Genomic DNA, 21,451 nt, shown 5'->3' on the forward strand with positions numbered 1-21,451 from the left:
CCTCATAATCTAACTATATTTATTCTCATATGAAAAAACCTGACTTTAAACAGAATAACTTCCGACAACTGTCTAGCCAGTAAAAGCAAATCCAATTCATGTTAAGCCCAATTAAAACTCCTTTCAATTTAAGACCTGTCCAATCATTAAGCATCCCTCCGTCACTATTTGAATGCACTCTGCTTCATCTGAGGCGGAGGATGGAGCTGGACGCAGGCGCTATACCCTGGCAGTAATTGGGTTTATCTGTTTAGATATATGAGGGAATGGGAACATATGGGGCCGTATGTATTTAGCCTCCGACTAGATGAATGGCTTTAATAACTGGAGGGGACTTAAAAGGCCATTTCATAATTACTGCTTACCTCTACTGGATTACAGCGGCGCGGGGGGTTGGCAGAGTATGGATGAGGGTTGGAGAGAACTGTGCGGAGCGGGACATATGCCATTTGTAAAAGCGTGGCAGATAAAAGCGCCTGTGCATTCAGGGAGAACTGAAGAGTGCATAAATTCAGACACACACATACCTGCATGATGCTACGCTTTACTACACCATCCTCCTGACTGTAATGCAGGGATCAGAATGCATGACATTGATGTTAAGATGGTCACTGCTGTCGATGTACAGGTAGAACCCAGACTAATCATAGCTTCCAGCGTTTTACAACCTGCATGACATGCAAAGGGTAGAGAGCTTATTGTAGGTGTCATGGCAAGACTTAAATTTAAGTTTTTATGGGGGAAAAAAATGGATTTGAATTTTTTTAGGGATACAAGGAAATGTATCCAATAAGACCAATCCCTGAAAGACCAGAGGATTATTAGACACGAGAGGGAGCACTGCAACTTACAGTTCACACCTGCTTGCCCTGACGTCTAGCTATCTAATAAAGGCTAAAATGCACCACAATACACTTGAAAAATAAATGAAAGAATACATACTTCTCTTTCCTACTTTTATGACGTACCGTGTGATTAGAGCTGATAATGACTCCACTTGGATCCACACAGGCATCACATGTATTGATTCACAGACTGGAGAACAGTGGCAGTATAATGATAGTAGGAATTATTTTTCATAATCTGAGCCCGGTGGTCAGAGGGACACTTTGCGCATGACGTCAGTCAACTATGGGCTCCTGGTACCATTTTTGCATCTTAGCAATATAATAGGTGTTTGCTTTTGGCTCATAGCCCACCATTTATTTATTTATCTATGTAATGTTTATTTGTATAGGGAAAAGTAAGTATCATAATCTGATGCCGCACACTACAGCATTTATGGCCTCAGCTAATTTGAAATGCCCGTCCCTAGATGGGCTTTTAAAAACACATAAAACTCAGCAACAGATACACGAGAGACAAAACACAAACTCAACAATAAATATGTACAAGAAAATACAGACAGAACAATGTAAAACACAAACTGTAATAGAGCACCATAGAAACAAGAAGCAGCAGATCATTCAGGACTACATGACTGATCCCTCTTCAAATACATTCTGATCCCCCGAACAGAAAAAGGTTCGTCCAAATGTGGATTTACGTAACGGCACCTCACCACCTCTAATTCTTAACTTATAAATAAAAGAAAATGTGAGGTTAACATTCATCTCTTTATCCATATACACAGAATTGGACCTTCTAAGAATAGAAATACAAGAAAACACACACAGATGGCCCTCATAGAATAATCAATCAATTTAAATTGACACAACATGGTGACTTTCAACTTAAATCAACAATGACACGCTGGATGCAAAGATGGAGGGAGGGAAGGAAAAAGAGAGAGAGAGAGAGGGAGACGGAGTGAGGTAAGGAGTGAATGACAGTGAGAGGCAGTGAGAGTTACGCAGCACCCAAACAAAGAGTGAAAAACAAAGCAGAGGCTTCAGCGCTGGCAGGATGCTGGCTGGATTTAAAGTCTTATTGTGCAGAGGAAAAAATACTGGGCCTAATGGGTAAACAGAGAGAAGGCACCAGTGGCTATGCTGCAGGGTTAGCTGTTAGCTAGGCAGGACAACAACAGATGAGTCCACACTTTCTTTAAATGATCATCAGAAAACAAATATGGAAATAAGACATTCAAAAGACTGAAAACACATGTGAGCTGCAGCAAAATTAGATAACAACAGAAGAAGTAGATGTGCATCAGGGCGAGAAGCAGTAATGCAGTAGAACCCTCTGGACAGCCCCCAATGAGGTGTGTGTGTGCGTATAGTGTGTGTGTGTGTGTGTGTGTGTGTGTGTGTGCTGGATGAGCTCCCAGGTGTGTTGTAAGAGGGCTGCCTGCTGCCAAGGGAGATGTTAGACTCTAAGGGAGAGGAATGGAGGGATGAATGAAGGGATATCTGTCCATTACTCTGGCTGTCTGCAGGGTGTTCACACACACATGCAAAACACACACACATGATACACACACAGGCACACACACACACACACACACAGACACACAGGCACTGGGAGATGCTGGGCTGGGTCTGGCTCAGCAGAGGAAGCTCCGAGACTCAAGCATGTTCACCATAATCACATAAGGCTGGAACAGATACAGCTGCAGAGGATGGGGAGAGAAAGAAAGATGGATGGAGGGAGAGAGAAATAGAAAGAGGGAGAGGACTGAAGATAACAAAGAGAGAGAGAGAGAGAGAAGGAATAAAAAAGGATCAGCCCGAGAGAAAGAGAATAAAAGTGATCATAAAGACGGAATAGGATGTAGGGGAGAAGGAGGAGGAGAGAAAAGAGGGGGAGAGAGATGAAGGTTTGGGATTGAGAGGATACTAAAAACGGGGATGAGCCTGGCGACAAAGAGCAGGAGACGGAGAATAATCAAGAGAGAAGCGATTGGGATGAGCGGGAAAGAACGAGAGTGGTGGCAAAGATGAAAGCGGAAAAAAGGGGAAAAAAAACTAAAAGCTCTATTGAAGATGGAGACTCCTAAGACTGGAGAATCAAGAGAGGAGAAATAGAGAGAGAGAGAGAGAGAGAGAGAGAGAGAGAGAGAGAGTGTGTGTGACAGAGAGAAAGATGGAGCGAGAGGAAAAAGAGAGAGAGTTAGAGGAGTGAAGCGCTCCTCACAGCGGCTCTAGCCAGAGAGAAAAAGGGTTTTAGCCAGATTAAAGAAGCCAGGCAGGCCTCTTAAGACCATCCGCCTAATGAAATATGTCAAAGCCCATAAAGAAACACTGAGGCCATTTAGGAAAGGAGGGTGGGGTGTGTGCGTGTGTGTCGTGGGGGGGTATAGCGCAGGAAACTAGGCAAATACACTGTGTCAGCAAAAAATGAAACACACGCAAAAGCCCTGTCAATACGCATTAGCTTAGACGTCAACAGGAGAGGGGATAAAAAAAAATAAACGAGACGAAAGCAATGCTGCAGCGGAGAAATGGATCGCTTTATTTATCATGGGCCATAAGGGTTATGAGGGCTGATCAGAAATTCCAGGAAAATCATAGCGAGGGAGGAGAGGGGAGGAGTGGGGATGAGGGTGGGGAGGTATCAGTGAGAAGAGGGCGGAGGCGAAGCCACTTGTGGGAATGCTGAGTGTGGGGGATTTGAGGTCAGCGGCGGTGCTCAGGTCATTTGTATTCATCCGGCAACAGGCTTAGTTGGCTGTTGCAGGTGGATTTAAGAGATCGGTGTACGTGCGTGTGTGTTTGTGTGTGCAACAGACGCTAGAGCCAGAAAGGGAGCCGGGCCCGTCTCCCAACATCAGAACTAAAAAGCTGGTCTTGATTCTTTCCTTATACAAGCCTTGTTGCCTTATTAAAATACAACGGGTGTTCTAAATGAGATGAAATGTGTCTACGGTACACTGCTGAACTCCACTAACAAAATCAGGACTTCTGCAGCCTAACTAGAGATGATCAACTGAGCATGCACGCTCCCTGTCAGCAACACTCTGATTAATATTCATACTGGAGATGCCCAGAACAACCACATACAGTATTCCAGCCAATGCTGGAGCAGCTATATCTGACTCAGTGGAAATTCACTGCTGCCCTATCACAGCACAAACTGTCCCTACACTCAGCAGTCGGGCCCGGTGCTGGTGTGTACAAGCCAAAAAACTTTGCAAACAATGTTTTCAGTTTTTATCTTTACTGCTGTCAGCAGTGCTTGGTTACATTTTTGGCTATTTTCTCAATGTCAGCCCTTCAACACAGGCTTTGCTGTGGTCCATTACATCTCAAATTTGATAATGTATGAAAAATATTCCCTTCGGATCAGGTCACATGTGATAAAGCTTTGTTCTATGACTGCTCTGCTCTATTTCTGATGTCTGAGTTTAGGAGGGGGACACACTTTAAAGCTCTTTCCAGACAGGGAATACACAAAATTGCTGATGCTGTAATCAATCCGTTATGGCGTTTCTCTCATTAAGACATCCATTACATAACTATTCATTACAGCTTTATTTAGAAAAGATTTTTCCAATTATAATTACAATTTCTCGCAATGCTTCCTCTGGTACCTGGCTCACTGGAGGGAGTGCTGTGGGAGAACAGCGATGAATTAAAGCAACACTGTGTATACACAACACTAACAGCTTCAAAATCCATTCAATGTTACAGTGACTTCTAATAGGGTGAATGGTGTCTCTATCTCAACCACTCTTTCCCCCCATTGCTTGTTTCTGCAGCTGTACCTTCAGTGAGCGGGTAGGATCAGAGTGCTTAACACTTTGGACAGAATAACCACTATTAAGGAAATATTTTCTGGATTTCCCACTGATGTCCTCTAGCTGCTCTGCCTCAACTCTGTGATTTACAGAGTTTCTTGAAAGCAACCTGTAACTGCTGCATACTGTAGAGGCTAGTTAGCTCTATTAGCTGACTCTGCTCGGAGCACCGACGGGGAGTTGTAATGTTTACACCACTCAAAGCGCTTTACACGCTGGTGACAGAGGCTACCATGCAAGGTGCCACCTACTCATCAGGAGTGATTACCTATTCATATGCACACATATACCGATGGAAGAGCCACCGGGAGTAACCGGTAGACCGCCGGGAGGAGGTTTTTAGGTGCAGGGCTGAGAAGAAAAAATGAGACAGTGACCGAGCAAGAGGCAAAACAGTCTCAGACTGGCTTTTAGTCGTTGGTGACAGCTTCACTAAATAAAAAGCTGCACAACAGCTGCACAAGCTGGACTTGTTGCTACTGAATATAAGTAACATTAGCTGATTACTGATCACTGTGCACGTGAGGGGTGCCCGATCGCTCTCCCTTCTCACAGTGAAATCCCTCACAAATTGTCTCATCAATTTCATCATTTTAAATGACAAAAAACTAATTCTGCTGCATTAGAAAAAGTCTCCAACAACTTAAAATGAGCTCAGTCACTCTGTTATGTGGTTTATTGAACTGACTTTATTACAGTGCTCTTCATAAGGCTGTATCTGAGTTTTACAAAGATGTTACTTGGTCCAATCAAGTCAGATTGCCATCAGGACCTTTGTGTGAAAGTGACTCGATACATGAGACTGACGTGTTAAATAGCTTTTAGATTTGCGTAACGAGGTCTCAAAGTGTCTTTAGTCAGAGATGACTCCAAATGAACAGCTGCTCCTGCCGTCAGAAATGTAGAGTGCTTTAATTCCTGAGAGTGAGCTTGCTGCAGTTTGAACCACTACTGTGTGTAATGTCACTCAGTAAAAAGAGAAACAGTAAAAGTGACTTTATATTTTATCTTTAACCAGACTTTCCTCATATAAAACAAGGTGGAACTGAGCGCGGAGGAACAACCGAGGCGGAGGCCATTGTAATGCAATGCGGTGGCTGTCAGCTGAGCGAGGATTGAGCACTGTGGGCCTGCTGACCTGGATGGCTATAAAGCAGCGAGAGCTCAGACACTAAGTGCTTCACAACTCAACTTTGTCAGCCGGCAAGCTGAGGGAGGGGGAGGCGAAGGAGCACGAAGGTTTGGGAACAGAGGAGAAAAAAGGAAATGAGACTCTCCACGCAGAAGGTTAATTTATATTTGTGTGTGTGTGGATGGACTTTGTTTAGATGATATCAAGCACTTACCATTCCTCTGCCCGACCAGTGAACCCATGTTGCTCTCATCAGCCACTAGAACACAAAAAAACAGGCTAAATCACACAGTAAATAGCTTATATTGTTCCATGAAACATGGAGCAGCTTCATAAATGGTTATAATGGTATCTGCCAGTGGTGACACATGCTGTAAATGACTCCCTGCAGAACTATGAGACAGAGGAGGACGAGGAGTGAGGGACAAAATGAGACAGATCGAAAGAGGAAATGAAAAAGGAGCAGAAATATAAGACAACCAGAAGAAAGAGGGATATTGTGCGAGAAAATGACAACAGATAGAGGTGAGACAATGAGAGAAATAATAAAGGGAGGAACAAGAAAACAAGAAGAAACCCCGACCAACACCCCACCCACCCCCACCTAATCTAACTAAACAGGATTGCGGTCGGCCAGCAGCAGCCGCCACGGGCGGCGCACCATGGGATACAATAATGGGTTTTCATTACGCTGCTACTTCTCTTAAATAATCCTTTTCATTTTTTATGAGGTCAATTTTCCCAGCGGACAGATGGGTGAGGGGGAAGAGAAAATGAGAGGAAGCGAGAATATTGAGGGCACAGAGAGTAGACCAAAAAAGTGATAAACAGCGGGAGAGGGAGCAAGAAGAGACAGATGCAGGGTGATAGGGTGTGTCAGAAAAACAGAGGTTATAAGAAAACACAATCAATGAGAGCAAGCTAGAAATCAAAAAGGTTGCTTCATAAAACCCAGCAGAGAAACATCTGTGGCAACCACGACAAAGAAATGGAAGTACCTGTTCTGTGCACACGTGCCAGATGAAATGAAAATCTGATAGTTTCAAAGTTTCGGGAAAAAAAGAACTTTTCCTGGCGACATGACCCTGCCTGATAATGAAACGCTTACTTTTCTGTGGGAGAAAGATAAAAGTCTGCATGGCCGACAGCCAAATGTGTCTCCTCGTGCCATAGTGGCAGGCTGAAAAGTCCCCCTATCTTATGTGTCCTCTAATTCTGCATAATATCACTAAACAATCTGGGTGCATTTATACAGACCTACAGAAGCATAATACTACTGTGTACTGCTTGGAATTTTGTGTATTTGGAAGTAGGGTAGGGCAGGACAGAGCAAGAAGGAGCTTAACTGACAGGAAGAAAGAGCAAAAGAGACTGAAAGAGCATCACAGACAAAAACAAGAATAAGAGAAGGGAGGACAAGGAAAGGACGAAAGTTGCAAGAAAGTTGAGGACAATAAGAAGACAAGAACTGCAAAGACACAGGGTGGATGAAGAGAGGTTAGAGACGTGGTGAGACAGAGTCAGTCCAGCTATGTGAGGAGCTGTTAGATTTGTTTTCCTGAGTTTTACAGATTTGACTTTTTGGCCTCTGACAGTGTGAACGTCGATGTGCTTCGGAAGCTGTTGGGCCCAGTCTCTGTTTGCTCTTTTATGGATCCATACTGTACATCAATATCACACATTACACTTACGACACTGCTGAGCGGATTGTTACACAACCTGGCGTAGTTCTGCATCTCCATGTTAGCTATTCTAACAGTCCAGTGTGGAGGATTTAGTGGCTTCTAGTGGTGTGGTGCAGATTGCAACCAACTGAACACCCCTCGGCACACCCTGACTAAAAACATGAAAAACGTACAAGGCCCTCTCTGGAGTCATTGTTTGGTTTGTCCGTTCTGGGCTACTATAGAAACATGGCGGACCCTGTGGAAGAGGACGCACTCTCTCTGATGATTCCCAATTATAAACCAATGGATATAAATCACCAATAGATGTTTTATTAAATTTCTGCGAATCGATCGTCTTACATCCCCTGAGATCTTACACACCTGACCTTTAAACTAGATCTAATTGTTCCAATTTTTTCATATTTCTTTGTTCCTCTGGTAATACAGCCCTTGATATTTACATTTGTACTGTTTATGCTCTGGATTGCCTTCAAAAGCATGAGGGATGCACAGTATGCTATGTGTTATGTATATAGTATAAAGTGTATACATATATCATCTTTATTTTTATTTTTTTATTTTAATCTTACCAGCTATACCCTAGTCTAAAGGGCATTTCACTGCACACTGTATTATAGGCTAACAAAGTAGCTGCTCAACAGGTGTTTGATGTCACAACCACGGTCAGTAGCATACCAAGTGAATCCACTTGTGTTTTAGAAGGCTTAAATTAAAACTAAGTGTGTCAGTTAGAGGAGTCACGATTAGAATTCAACTGTACACCAAATAACTTTGATGGTTCAGTGTCATGACTCCCTAGAGGGTCTGACATTTAAATGCACTTGGAGCATCTTAAAGCCAATCTATACAGAATATTTTCCAAAGCACACAATAGCTTTTTAGACTGAAAAATGAATTACTTTCCATTATTGTTCCTTCAGTGACTTACTGTCAGACATACAGGGTTTTATTTTTTGTTTTACCTTTGTCAAAGCTATGTTATGTGAGCAAGAGAATGCAAATGCGAGTCAAACCTTTGATATCTTTCTTTCTTTCAGGAACTTGTGGGACATTGGCAAAAAAAAAAAGATTTATCATTCTGAGAACCTTTGTACCAAATCCACATCACTTCGCTTTGAAAATTCAGTACAGCTATAGTGTCAGTAACTCGACTATTCAACTCGGCATGGGCAGGCAGCGTGTGTGAGGAAAAGCTCAAAGTCAACAGACTATCTGCTAAGGTATCCGGGGTCAATAAAAGAAGCTCACCTCTTCCTGTCAAGTGGTGTTTAATAAAAGCTAACCTGCCCTGCGGAGCAGCTAAAGCTCAGATATATGCGACCGTAAAGACTGGCATGTGGGAAACTCTCCAGAGGGGAGAAAAAAAAAAAAGCATTTGGCTCTTTAAATACAAAAACGTGTAAACAGGGTCAGCATCTGAGCTCCTGCCATCTTTACACATGTACACACTCACAGACACACACACGGAGCTCTGCTAACTACCTTGTTCCAGCCCTGAGCACTTTAGAGAGGGAAGGGATGAATAGAAGCAGAGTGATAACACAAAAAAAAAGCAGATTGAAATGGAGGATAGCCAGAGATGGAGATAGAAGCCAGAGAGGGGAGACAGATAGCGGTGGGTATTGGAGTGGGTCCTCAACGGGATGGAGCAGAGAGAGTGTGTGTTTGAGCGTGCGCGGCCGCGTACTGCAGACCACCCTTGTCCATAATGAAAGCCAATCAGCTTGGGTGGCAGAGGCGCGTGCTGCAGGAAGAAAGCCAATCCACTGAACCTAATGAACCGCGATTGGAAATCAGAGAGAGGCAGAGGAGAAAGAGAGATAGATAGAAGGGAGCAAGAGCAATGAACTCATCGGCTTTCGGCTGAGAAAAGAAGAAATGGAGATAAACAAAGACGGAGGGAACGCTGAGAATTGGAGAGAAAAAGAGGAATGGGGAAGAAAAAAAAGAGAGCTGACTGTGTCCCAATGACAAGAAAATTGAAGAAAAGTATCAAAAAGAGAAAAAAAAGAGATAAAGAAAGACGAGAAGATTGCAGAGACAGACAGAAAACGAGGAGAGGAGGGAAGGAGGGGTCAGCTAGGGTTAATACGAGGAAATAAGCCCCTTCTTTCTCGCCGTCCACACTCACACACACACACAGCAAGCCATGAGATTGGAAACCTCGCGCCTTTCATTCACACACAAATAGAAAGGACACACACTGACGTAAACACACACCAGACGGCTTGTTCATCCAGTCCGTTGGAAAGCCCCTGGGTTTATGAGTTCAGAAGGTCAAATCCCCTCAGGCCAGGGATAATAGGAGAGGGCTACGTATCACAACAAAGAAATGTACTGATAAGAGCATGTGATCGCTGCTGTGGTTGTGTGTGCATAGTCTGGGTTCATGATTAGACTCATATGTTTGGCTGGTCTGTGATGGTTGAGACAACAATATGGTTTGTACGTTTTTGCCCATGGAAAATGCATCCAATTGTACTGACAACAACGGCTTCTTTCACTGATGAAGGGGTGTGTGTGTGTGTGCGTGTGTACTCACCCAAGTCCATGCTCTTGGATGCTCTGTTGCGAGGTTTGTTGTCCTTGTCTCCATAGAAGGCTGCAGCCATGTGGGGCAGGCTCTGAAACTCACTGCAAAACAACAGTCACAATTACTTTGTGTCAATCAATCGATTGATCAATATTTACTCCTGAACCGGTGCGGCCAGGAGTAAAAAAAAGTCTTTCAGTGGCTTGTTGGTTACATCACCCGAACAAGTATGAGTAAATGAAATTCACAAACAGATCATTCAATTTCCTCTACTCCAGATGGCCTGATTCTGTAAAACAACAGCGTGTACTGTCTCCATTAAACTCGGAGGGAAACTAGTATATTGATGCCAGATTCTGACTATGACCACATGATGTACTGCACACAGTCACAATGTAGATTTCAGAAGACAGTTCACAGAGTCCTGCAAAACTCTCCCTATTTTTTATGGTCTTCTAATGAACTCATTCAGCAGACCCTAATTATTTCAGTGAGTAGATTAACTCTTTTTGAATAGGATGTGTTTTGCAGTTCAGATGCCGACTATTAAGTGCCAAGTTCCACAACACAGGGTGCAGTATACTCCGTCTAAGCAGCTTGTTGCATTCGATGCATCGTTGTTTGAGGAGCTGAGAATAAGACTCAAAAATCACTTTTCTGTTTCTCTCCTCCCTGTATGTCTGCTGTCTGACTGTCTTTGTCAGCAGGATGTTTTATAGAACACAACTCATTTCTGGATGTTTTCACAACAGCAGGTGAGCCACGTGTAAAGAAAAGCTTGTTGTTAATTATGTAGCCTATTGAAGCCATCGGAACCATCGTGGTACCAGATGACATCGGAGCAACCTGGTGCACGAAACAACGGCTAAGTAGACATGCCCACATTACATAGGAGAGGTCATATCACAATCTGTGTTTACAGGAGTGATGTGATACCAGGGAATGTCTCTCTCTCTCTGTTTGTCTGCAGAACATGTGCGAATGTTAGCAGAGGCGATTGTCCACTAGTTAGTTAATCACGGATGGCGTCGACCTCTCAGATAGATTAAAAAATTAAAGTAAAAAATGCTGAAATGGGTTGCCAAATATACTTTAGCAGCCATTAATAAACCTGAGCGACCTCACCAAGTAAAGTCTATGTGTGGGAAACACTGCTGACGTCGGATTGGGACAGCTGTGTCCGACCATTTCTCTGTAACTTTCCAAGTTAGTGAAAGAAAAGTTAAAAGAAAACTTTCTTTCTTCCAAGTTAAGAAAGAAAAACAAAAACAACTTTTAGACATTCTGAAAAACATTTTTCAAGTATTGCATCATTTTCTGTTAAAACTTGAAAGTGTAAAGTCCATAGATGTTTATGGTCATTAACTGGAAAAACAGAATACAAAGAAAATACTGTATTTACTCTATGCACTACGCACCAAACCCAGGCTAGCTAGAGGCGCTGTAGATTCAATGTACTGTAAAATGACAACATGAATGTATGCTAAATAGAGCTGCTGTTGTCAGTGTGACAGCAGGCTGTGCAGCAGGATATTGACAGAAGTATGATAGCTCTTTCTGAGCCTTCAAACTTCAAATCCTCTACAGAATTTACTCTATTATGCCATCACCATAATTACTTATGCATAATGCAAATAGGCTACTGCAATTAGGGCCGCAGTCTAAATAATGCATATGTGTATTGTAATATTTAGTGTAATGGCTCTTCTTTATCTCATAACACAGCGGCCCATATTAAGAGTGTCATTAGAATATAATAACTCTGGACCTTTGTGTAGTGTAATAGAGTGCTGATACTGCGTGTATACTGAACGTGATTTGTGTCTGTATGTGCGTGTGTGTGTGCACTGTTGGTGTGAGGGGGTGGACATCAGCATCTTCAATCTAGGTCCCTCCCACATGTTTTTGACTCCCATCAGGGTATTTTGTAAAATTTCTCATATCATATACTGAATGTAATGCCAGTGGATGCACAGAGGAGATACATTGTTTGTTGCATATTTGACTTGCCCGACAGCCTATTATATCCATTGATAATGGAGCCTGTTAGGAGTGACATGCGATCAGCCAATCATTTATCATCAGGTGTGTAGTTCGGTTGCACCATCGCTATGTGATTGACATCAACAGAAGAGTGTGTCAGAGGCATTATTATGGATCCCACCGCAGTTCTCATAAGACCAGCTGTGCTCCGCCTGTAAAACTATTAACTCACACAGTAGCTCTGGTAATATTTGCCTACGAGCTGCGCCGGCAAACACAACAACCACATCGGGCTCTGTCCTGGTCCTATGCTGCTCCTCTTGGTGCAGGAGAGTCTCTGGCCCATTAGGTAGAGCCGACATGCCGGCTCTGCCTGCCACTGCTTTTTTTTTAATGATTCAGGGCTTTGCAGACGGTTTTGGCTGGTAAAACATAAGATTGTACCCTCACCAAGGGATGATGTTAAACCTTGCTTTTATTCTTACCTGCTTACAACATTCACTGCAACCATGAGCATGAGTAAAACACTCTCAGATCTCCTCACATCCAGTTACTGCCACTTTCACTGATGTGAGTGGTGCAAACCAAGGTATTTGTCCTTGATTATAGAAAATTTCACACAATATCAATCTTCCTGTGTTTACGTGCAGCTTTACTTTGCCATCAGCATCTAAGACCTTGTGTAACAAGGACCATCCTTTCTGTTCGTGTGTGTGTGTGTGTGTTACCTGTTGTGTGGGGGAGTTAGTGGTAAGTCTCTGTTCATTTCCTCCATGGCGCCGGGGGAAGGCGGCAGGGGAAAGCCTTGCTCCGACTCCTCTTCGTCGTTGCTGTAGTGTCCATAGCTTACGTTAGGAAGAAGCGCAGCTGAGAAGAAACACAACAACCAAACAACACAGATTTGTTTATCAGGGTGAAACTTCAGTCTAGTGTGTTTAAGTCACTCTTTATAATAACTGTCATTAACAAAAGGTAATTTTATAGTTAATTAAACTTCAGTTAATAGTTATTTATCAGAACTATTAACTCAAGTTGAATTACCTATAAATTAACCATGTATAAATGATGGTTATTAGGAAGTATTCAGTGCTGGAATGTAACTAAGATGCAAATTTTGTACTTTTTACTCCGCTACATTTGTTTGATAACTTTAGTCACTGGTTACTTTGCAGGTTGCCTGTGGGCTGATGCTTGGTCTATGCATAGTATACAGTATATACATGCCTGTAAAGGAAATTGACTTTTACTCATACTTTTTATACTAAAGTACATTTAATATCAGATACTTTTAGACCACTATCCTCAAACTGTGGTACGCATGATCCCTTTAGCGGCAGGTGGAGGAATCACAGAAATGCTTTGTTGACTTAACTTGTAGAAGTTGATTAATATTATCAACATACTGCAGAAATTCAAATTCAGAAATTTGAGTGGATATGTATTTTAAAATATGCGCAGTTATTCCTGTAATACTTTTGTTTCAGCCTGCTTGGTCACGTTAGTGTGCGTACGTCATCCTTGATTAGCTACGAGCTTTTTAGCAGCCCTGTTGAAACAACAGTGAACTGAGCCTGAATGCCATTGGCTACTGTCCACATCACCTGCTCACGTTAGGTGCTAACGCGCAAGGTGAATACAGTAAGCCAACACTGGTTTCATTTAACGCTAGTCATAATGGTGGCACTTGGAGAGCCTATTGTTTTCTAAGGTGGTACAAGGAACACTGATTTTAGTGGTTACACTATCAAACGTAAAGCTAAATGAATATTAAATGATAAATGTCCTAAATGTTTAATAATTCTAAATATTACATAATTTTTATATAAATCAGTTGTGGTAAGGCACAAAGATATATTTAAATACAGACATGTGACCAAATGTAACTTGTATGTCTTTAAGTTGAGGATCAATTATGTCAGTACAGAGCTTAGCAAGGTCAGACATTTAAAAAAAACAAAAAACATAAGCTTTACGTAAAGAAAAAACAAAACACATGCTGGTAAACAAACACCCCGTACACAATGCACATTCAAACAAAAGTAAAACACACAAAATAATCACTTCCATACAAAAGCCTCATTCTAACTTCCTCGCAATTCTTCCGACAACATTTCCATAAACCATAAACCCAGAGAGCGCAGCATTCCCCCATTGTAAAGCCTTTGTGTTAAAACCCCCCCCTCCCCTCCCGTCCTGTACAAAATGACTGTAACTGTACTGCCGCTCCAGTCTGATGGAGAACTGACAGCGTCTCAGCGAGAAAAGCATCTCCAGCTCCCTGCATCCCAGGGTGTGAGGGAAGGGGGGGAGACGACGGAGAGAGATAAAGAATGAATTTAAAACAGTTTGTTAGTCTGTTTTTTTTTTCTTTCAAACGGCACGCTCACCGAACAATACCCTGTATGCAAATCTGGCCCACTTAGAAGCCGTTTCATCAGCGTAATGATTCCAAGGTCAGATCTTTTGCACATGAAAAGCAAGCGTCTCATTCGGAAAAAACATAGTTAATGACTTCCTTTTCTCCCGCTATAAATATGCAGTGAGAGTGAAAAGAGATATAAAGACAGAGCATGGACGATTTAGTAATGCAGCGCTATAAGATGCTTAGGGTGGCTGGCATAGTGACCTCAAAAAAACAGAAAAAAAGAAAACAACAATGTCAGGAGCATTGGCTGGGTGTCAAACACACACATACATGTATAGTATGTAAGCTCGCACACACACACAGGCGGACAAACATACTGTGTGTACACACTCAGTCACAGATAACGGGAGTACACAAACACTCTAAAGCCTAATGTTGACTATCTGACAGTTCAAATGGACAAATATTGTGCAGAGTGCGATTTGTCAAGTGTGTGCTCACCACTTCTAGAGTTGCCATACGCATAGCTGTTGGTCGTCATTGGAGTGTGACTGACGCCATTCACGGTGGGCTCCGTGGTCGGAGGTCTTGAAGGTCCTGGAGGCCCCTGGTACGCATTATGGCCCTGAGGCTCCTGTCAACAAAGACAGAGATGAAGAGAGATGATGGAAATGGTTATTAAGGGCTCATATGCAAAAATATGTGCCCAATCTGAGCCAAAGATGTCATCTATGAAATATTAATGATGTTGCCACACACATCAGAAGATTACAGCCCTTTCTTTGATTACCCAGTAGGGTTGGACTAAAGGCTTTTATGTCTTTTGTTTATCACATATCAGCCAATGTTGTCCACTGCTGGTACATACATGCAGAATAAGTATAATGTTTTTGGCATCATAGACAAGACATCAGAAATCTGTGTTAATCCAACCTTGCCATCAAATGTTTGATTTACATTTCTGGTGACATAAAACCAAAATGAAAAAAAAGTGTAAGTGTAAATTCACAATAGTTGCGACCAGGTATGCGCAGGGATCCATGTGTTCATGCAGTGAAATGCACACAACTTTACAAACATGGCAAAATGGTGTGAAAGTCTTTATACAAAGTCTGGCCTTTTTTGTTATAGGCCTCTCCCACTGCCACACAGCCTTTCAGCCATTTGACACAGACAGTTTGTCAGCTGTCCTTTAACACATGACAAACCTTTCCACAAAATCTTGAATCCATTTGGAAGTTATGCCCCTTATTGTAATAGGCGTCTCCTATTGCCATGCTTCCTTTTACCAATTGGCATGGACGCAAACACATACCTTTACACATAAATACACACACACTTGATCACCATGCCAACTGTCATCCTTCTAGGGGGAAAACTCTGGCCACAGTGAAGACATTTTTGTGGACTGGCCAACAGTCTGAGCTGTAGGTCGCAGCTAAAAATGATGCATTGTGTTCTTAAAGTAATGGTGTTCAAACTGGCTTTTAAACAACACATGGTAGGCGTGCACGTCCAAATACCATTTGAGATTGGCAGGTTTCAACAACATTTTAAAAAAGTCTGAACATTCTGCGATCACACAGCTTTGAGGCTACAAATAGATCACACTAGAGTCTCCTTGGAAGTGGACCAAAACAAACCCACCTTTAAGGCGTTCCTCCGTGCGATTGTTTGGTCTGCAGGAGAGACTGATTGACAGCTTTCCCAACCAGCCTAAATAAATCAAAACAAACCAGCATATGCACACAAGCCTGTTTAAACAGCACTAAACAGGTGAGGGGTGAAAGCAGCCAGAATCCGACAATGCTCACAAAAAAGTGTCTCATCTAAAATACTGTGCTAGCCACTTTCACTGATTTTCATCATCTATCCGGGCTCGATTCTGCATTAATATTACAGGTAGATTAACTTCTAATGAAAGTTTTTTAAAAAATCATGGGATATAATAATTGCAGTTTAGTCCAACAGGGATTTTACATTAAATTTGTCGTAGTACAGTCACATCTCGCAACCAAGCAATTATGATTCACCTCAGATGGTGATATGGGAACAGAGCTTTGAGGAGATAGGAGCAGATTTAGAACAATCCCCTGAGGATTTTGACGAGATGTGTAGCGTGGGTGATGTTCAAAATATCACAAAATAGTCGAGTTGATTTTAATTGAGACAGAAATTTGTCATCGATTCAGACGAGAAGGTTCCCTTTGCTTAATGTCAGCTAGACGTTTAGTTAGAGAATGCTTCTACAGTGAGCCGTCGTTCGTTTTTTTAACTGTTACTATTTGACATGGAGGAAGTTAACAATTTAAAGATATTAAATCAAAATCTTTCGTCAAGAAAGAGGAAAGTATGTTTTTTGCGGAGTGTGAAATGATAACTAGAGTGTAAATAAATATATATATTAATAGGCCTTTGGGAATGCCTTTGAAAACCAGTTTCAACACTGTGCATCCTCAAAAAAAAAATGGTGATTCTCTTCACGTGCACAATTGGAAGCACAGTAATTAAGATAATCCTGAGAGCACTGACAGGCATGTTATCGAACAGCCATCCAGCACTACAAAGGACCCCCATCTCACAGATGGAGATAGGGACTGGAAGTGCTGGTGGTGGAGGATGAAAGGAGTCTTTTCTGGTCAAAGAGATGGGAGCTACAGCTGTCACACACACACACACAAACACACACCTATACGGTTATTTAAGTGTGATAAAAAAAATAATCCTTTGACGCAGTGGACAATAATGAAAGGTGTTCAAATCGTATCAAAGCGCTGAGTGGGGTGTATTCGTAATGTCGTGGAGTCCCTGGGGTATCATTAGTACCGACCATACATGTTAATGTGTCACGAATTCATAGCTGTCAATCACTTTGAGCTCATATATGTGTGTAGTGTGCATTTACGTGCAAAGCTCTGACAGCTCTTCCACATGTGCCATTGTCACATAAATCACATCATAGCCCTTCATCTATCTACCCATCCATCCATCCATCCATCCGTCCGTCCATCCTTTAGCCTCGACAAACTGACGACTCGCCCGAGGCTTTTGAAGCAGCCTGGCAGACAGGCAGTCAGATATCTTAATCCCACAACAATAAGTAAACAGTGGGGGGATCCATCTATCCAGCCAGCCCCAACCTACAGCTGCATACAATAGGCTTCTGAGAGAGAGGCTTAGCCCTGCCTCACCCTACATTGTCACCCAACCCACTCACATATCATTCGGCTCAGGCGAGGAAGGAACTAACACAGAAAATTGTGTTTTTCTCTCTTCATTCTCTTTGATTTTAATATCAAAACCAATATATTTTTTTAATCTGTATAGTTTTAGTTTTGATGTCCATTGTTTTCCTGTTTATCCGTCTGCTGTATCTAAGTTATATTAGTTTGTCAGTCATCTGTTAGGTAACAACTGCACTAAGTGACTGAGTGATAAACAAGTAAAAATTTCACTTCAGCTCAATCATGTTTTATTAGGGATGTTATTGTGGCAGTCAGAGATGTTCCAGTTTGACTACGAGTGAGAACAGAAGGGAGAAAGACAAAAAGACACAGGCTGTCATAATTTAAAAGTCTGTGAAAAATGTTTTAAGGGTTTGCCAAAATTAAAGTGTGACTTTCCATCACATGTGTGGGAGGAAATGAATGGGCTTCTTGTCTGTGAAAAGAAAATCAAATCACATCTATCAAGAAAGGAACCATTCTTTAAAGAATGAATTACTATGGGGAAATTTGTTCACAGTCTTTAAATCTTAAGTGTCAGCCTATAATAGCCATATGTTGTGTTCTCTTCCAAAACATATAAATACCAAAAAAAGCTCAAATGCACCAACTCCGTACTATCCGTCATACCATGTATGGGAGCACGACTACGCCATTTCCATTTACCGCTTCTCATCAAATATACAGAAACAAGTCTACAGAGTCTGCAGCCATGCCAGCTGATCTGTGAGGCTGCACCAAAACCTACTGTGACGTCTTGAGCTTGGCATCAGGCCACGATCACACGAAATCAACAGAAGCAAATATTCTCCTCCTGTTCTCTTCCATTCACGCAAGCGAAGGGCCAAAAGAACATTCGCATCCAGTGGCAAAGCAAATGTGCATAGTGCCTCGCATGGAGTTCAACATTGGTGAACAACCAATAGTAAGACGTCTGCGTGGTTGACCCGTAAAACGGACTAAACCAGCAAACTGTTCCACGTGCCTTACATCCTGTACTGCCCAAAGTCAGCACAGGCAGAAGATTTTCATCTGCCTTCATGCACATATGTTTGCCCATAGAGGAGAGGGCGGAGCTGGCGAGGATACTGATGGATCTGACTGAGACAAACTGCTATCAACTTGTCAATCACAAGGTAGCCACGCCCTAAATAATACACTGCTTTATCGTCCATCATCCCCCAAGTGGGACCATGGTTTACAAAATGAACATCATGATGTATATAAGAAGACTTGAAACTAGCAACTGAGTTCATAAACTCATTAGGAAACTGTTTCCTGGGGTAATAAGTTGAGTACAAAGTAGGGTCATTTTCTCATAAGCTTATATACAATTAGAGTTGTTTTTAAAAATCAGTGGAGTCGCCCCCTGCTGGCCAATAGACAGAGGGGTTGAAAGCTCCTCTGCATTGGACTTACTTTCATTCCCAGAAGCCTTGTCCACTATTTATACTGTCTATGAGCTGTACTAAGGCACAGCTGCACTTTGAGACTGGCCTGGCTAGTACACAGATGTTTTGCATATATAATGCTTACCATCTATTTAGAGTGTCAGCATGCAAACTTTTGCTAATTAGCAGCTAGCACAAACTGAGGACAAAGGATAATGTCAGATTTTTGGACATAAACCAAAGTATTGTTTATCTGGTACAAGATGAATACTAGAGAAAATGTTTTCTAACTTTTTATCCTGAGGGGAATGAGAAATGTCTGAGGACCATGAATGTCTGCACCAAATTTCATGGCAATCCATCCGTGATATTTCAGTCTGGACCAAAGTGGTCTGACGGACTGACATTGCCATCCCTAGAGCCAAAACAAGAGAAGAATTATACTCTAACACATTGACGTATTTAAAGAAAAAGAACTTTGTTACATTTATCAAAGTAAATATGTTAATTTTATAGCGATTAGGATTTAAGATCATTATCACTTGGCCCTAATGTAAAGCTGGAGACAGACTGACAGACAGACAGACAGACAGAAAGGAGGGACGCTGAGGGGCTTCTGCTTTGGGGAGCGTTTGTTTTATCGCACTGCCCCATGGTGTCACCAGACTGGCTGTTTGGTGATGACGGGAGAAGGACTATGCAGATATATACTGAACTTTGAACTGGGTTTGATAGCATTTATCCACAGGCTCAAACACACACATACTAATGGGAGGATGGCGTGGATGAGATGTAAATGCCACAATGGGCGGGTCAACGGCAGTCGACCCATAAACCCTCGCTAAGGCATCTGCTTTAACTGCTGTGAAACATCTTTATTAGCTTTTGAAATAATCGGTCACGGTTCAATATGGAGCTGAAAAGACGGACTTAACAAAGAAGCTGTTTTTGTCACCCTCCGTCATGCCTGATATCTTCATCAGTCCCGTCCATCCAGGAGTTTGTGCTGCTTTTCAAGCGTTTCTTGAACACAATTTTTCTTGTGTGATTGATTCTAATGTTGCTCACACGTTCACCACCGGGGAATAAAGAAACTGCCAAAGTGAGGAATTTTTCTTTTTTTCTTTTTTTTTCACAAGTTCACGCGAACCTTTTCTTTAAAAACAGCACTTCAACAGACAAAAGAGAAAGAGGTAAAAATAAGCAAAGGTTAACACATTCCATGCAGTCTGATTTTAACACATTTATCACATCTGAAAAGGGAGTGTGTTCACAGCATTCACGAATACTGACACTACTCTTGTGTCAGTTTTCATTAGATACTCCTGAAATATGCTCATTATAACCTATATGGCTGTGAATGTGTGACTATTGTGTGACTACTCATTTACAATTTTGGTATGCTTAGGTTCAAAGAATGAATCGTGTTCATGTTTTTCTAGTGGGAGTTTTCTGTTGTTTTACTTTCATTGAACATAATCCGGTGTCTGCTTGGAAAGGGTAACAAAGGATAAAGAAAAGGCAGAAAAGAAAAGAGACTTTTCTGAGGCCAAAACGGAGGGAGCAGGGACCACAATATTATTTAATAAAAAGGAGGTGCAAAGGAGAGGACAGCTGCTGGAAACCAAGCAGAGAAACAAACAGAGAGGCATGCAGGAGGCTTCAGATTAGCTTTATTCAGCAGAGGCTAGAGGCAGGTGAGACAGAAAAAGCGTAAATACAGTGAAAAAATAAAAAAACTGAAATTAAAAAGGGAAATTTAATAAAAACATTATACAAATAGACAAAACAGGAAAGAGCAGATTAAGCCTTTACAGTCAGTAGACAGCCCAGCGGTTTGAAGGAAAATAAAAAAAAATAAAAATAAAGTGTTACAGCATAATTTAAGTGAGTTAAAACCAATGTGACTGAAAGGAGGCCGCACACAGTGAAGAATTTAGTATTGTGCTGAGTTTATGGGTAATAATTTTAAAAGAGCGCTAAAAGTTAATGCTGTGACAGTTAGTGGCGCTGGCAAAGGGAAAAGCTTTCAGCCGGATTAATATGCTTCCGCACCATCGATCACTGAACTCTTACTGTATTTACACATGAAAGATTTGGTGCAAAAGAGGAAAAGTGACATCTTCTTATCATCGCAGGAACCATTGAGGATTTTTCACATGCACTGATGCGTTCTCAGCAGTTCAATTTTAATTTTATGATTATGGATGTGTTCTTTGAATCACCTGCAAGAGCTCCATTGTGTTAGTAATTTGCAGTCAATTGTCACAAACACACTTCAGAGAGGTCAGAGTCCACCAGAGAGTCGGAGGTGGTGGTGTCTGGTGAGAGCCTGATTGTGTACATAGTTGTGCGTGTGTGCGTCCACGTATCTGTCTGCGGATCTGTGCCTGTTTCTGTTCTGTTCTGATCTGATCCTGCTGTGTGTGGGTGGATCTCCGTACATCTGCCCTGCCA

The 21,451-nt window shown here is 42.0% G+C and overlaps 1 protein-coding gene across 1 annotated transcript in view; it reads right to left on the minus strand.

Annotated features, from left to right (window-relative positions):
- pard3ba (par-3 family cell polarity regulator beta a) overlaps window positions 1–21,451 on the minus strand; it is a 183,866-nt gene that overhangs the window by 82,252 nt on the left and 80,163 nt on the right. Inside the window, exons 14-17 of the mRNA XM_073462491.1 lie at window positions 14,881–15,013; window positions 12,743–12,881; window positions 10,041–10,132; window positions 6,025–6,069 (exon numbers count right to left, since the gene is read on the minus strand). Coding sequence (XP_073318592.1) covers window positions 6,025–6,069; window positions 10,041–10,132; window positions 12,743–12,881; window positions 14,881–15,013 — 409 coding nt within the window. The remainder of the gene's footprint in view (window positions 1–6,024; window positions 6,070–10,040; window positions 10,133–12,742; window positions 12,882–14,880; window positions 15,014–21,451) is intronic.

The sequence above is a fragment of the Pagrus major genome, chromosome 24 (genome assembly GCF_040436345.1).
Source record: "Pagrus major chromosome 24, Pma_NU_1.0".
NCBI lineage: Eukaryota > Metazoa > Chordata > Actinopteri > Spariformes > Sparidae > Pagrus > Pagrus major.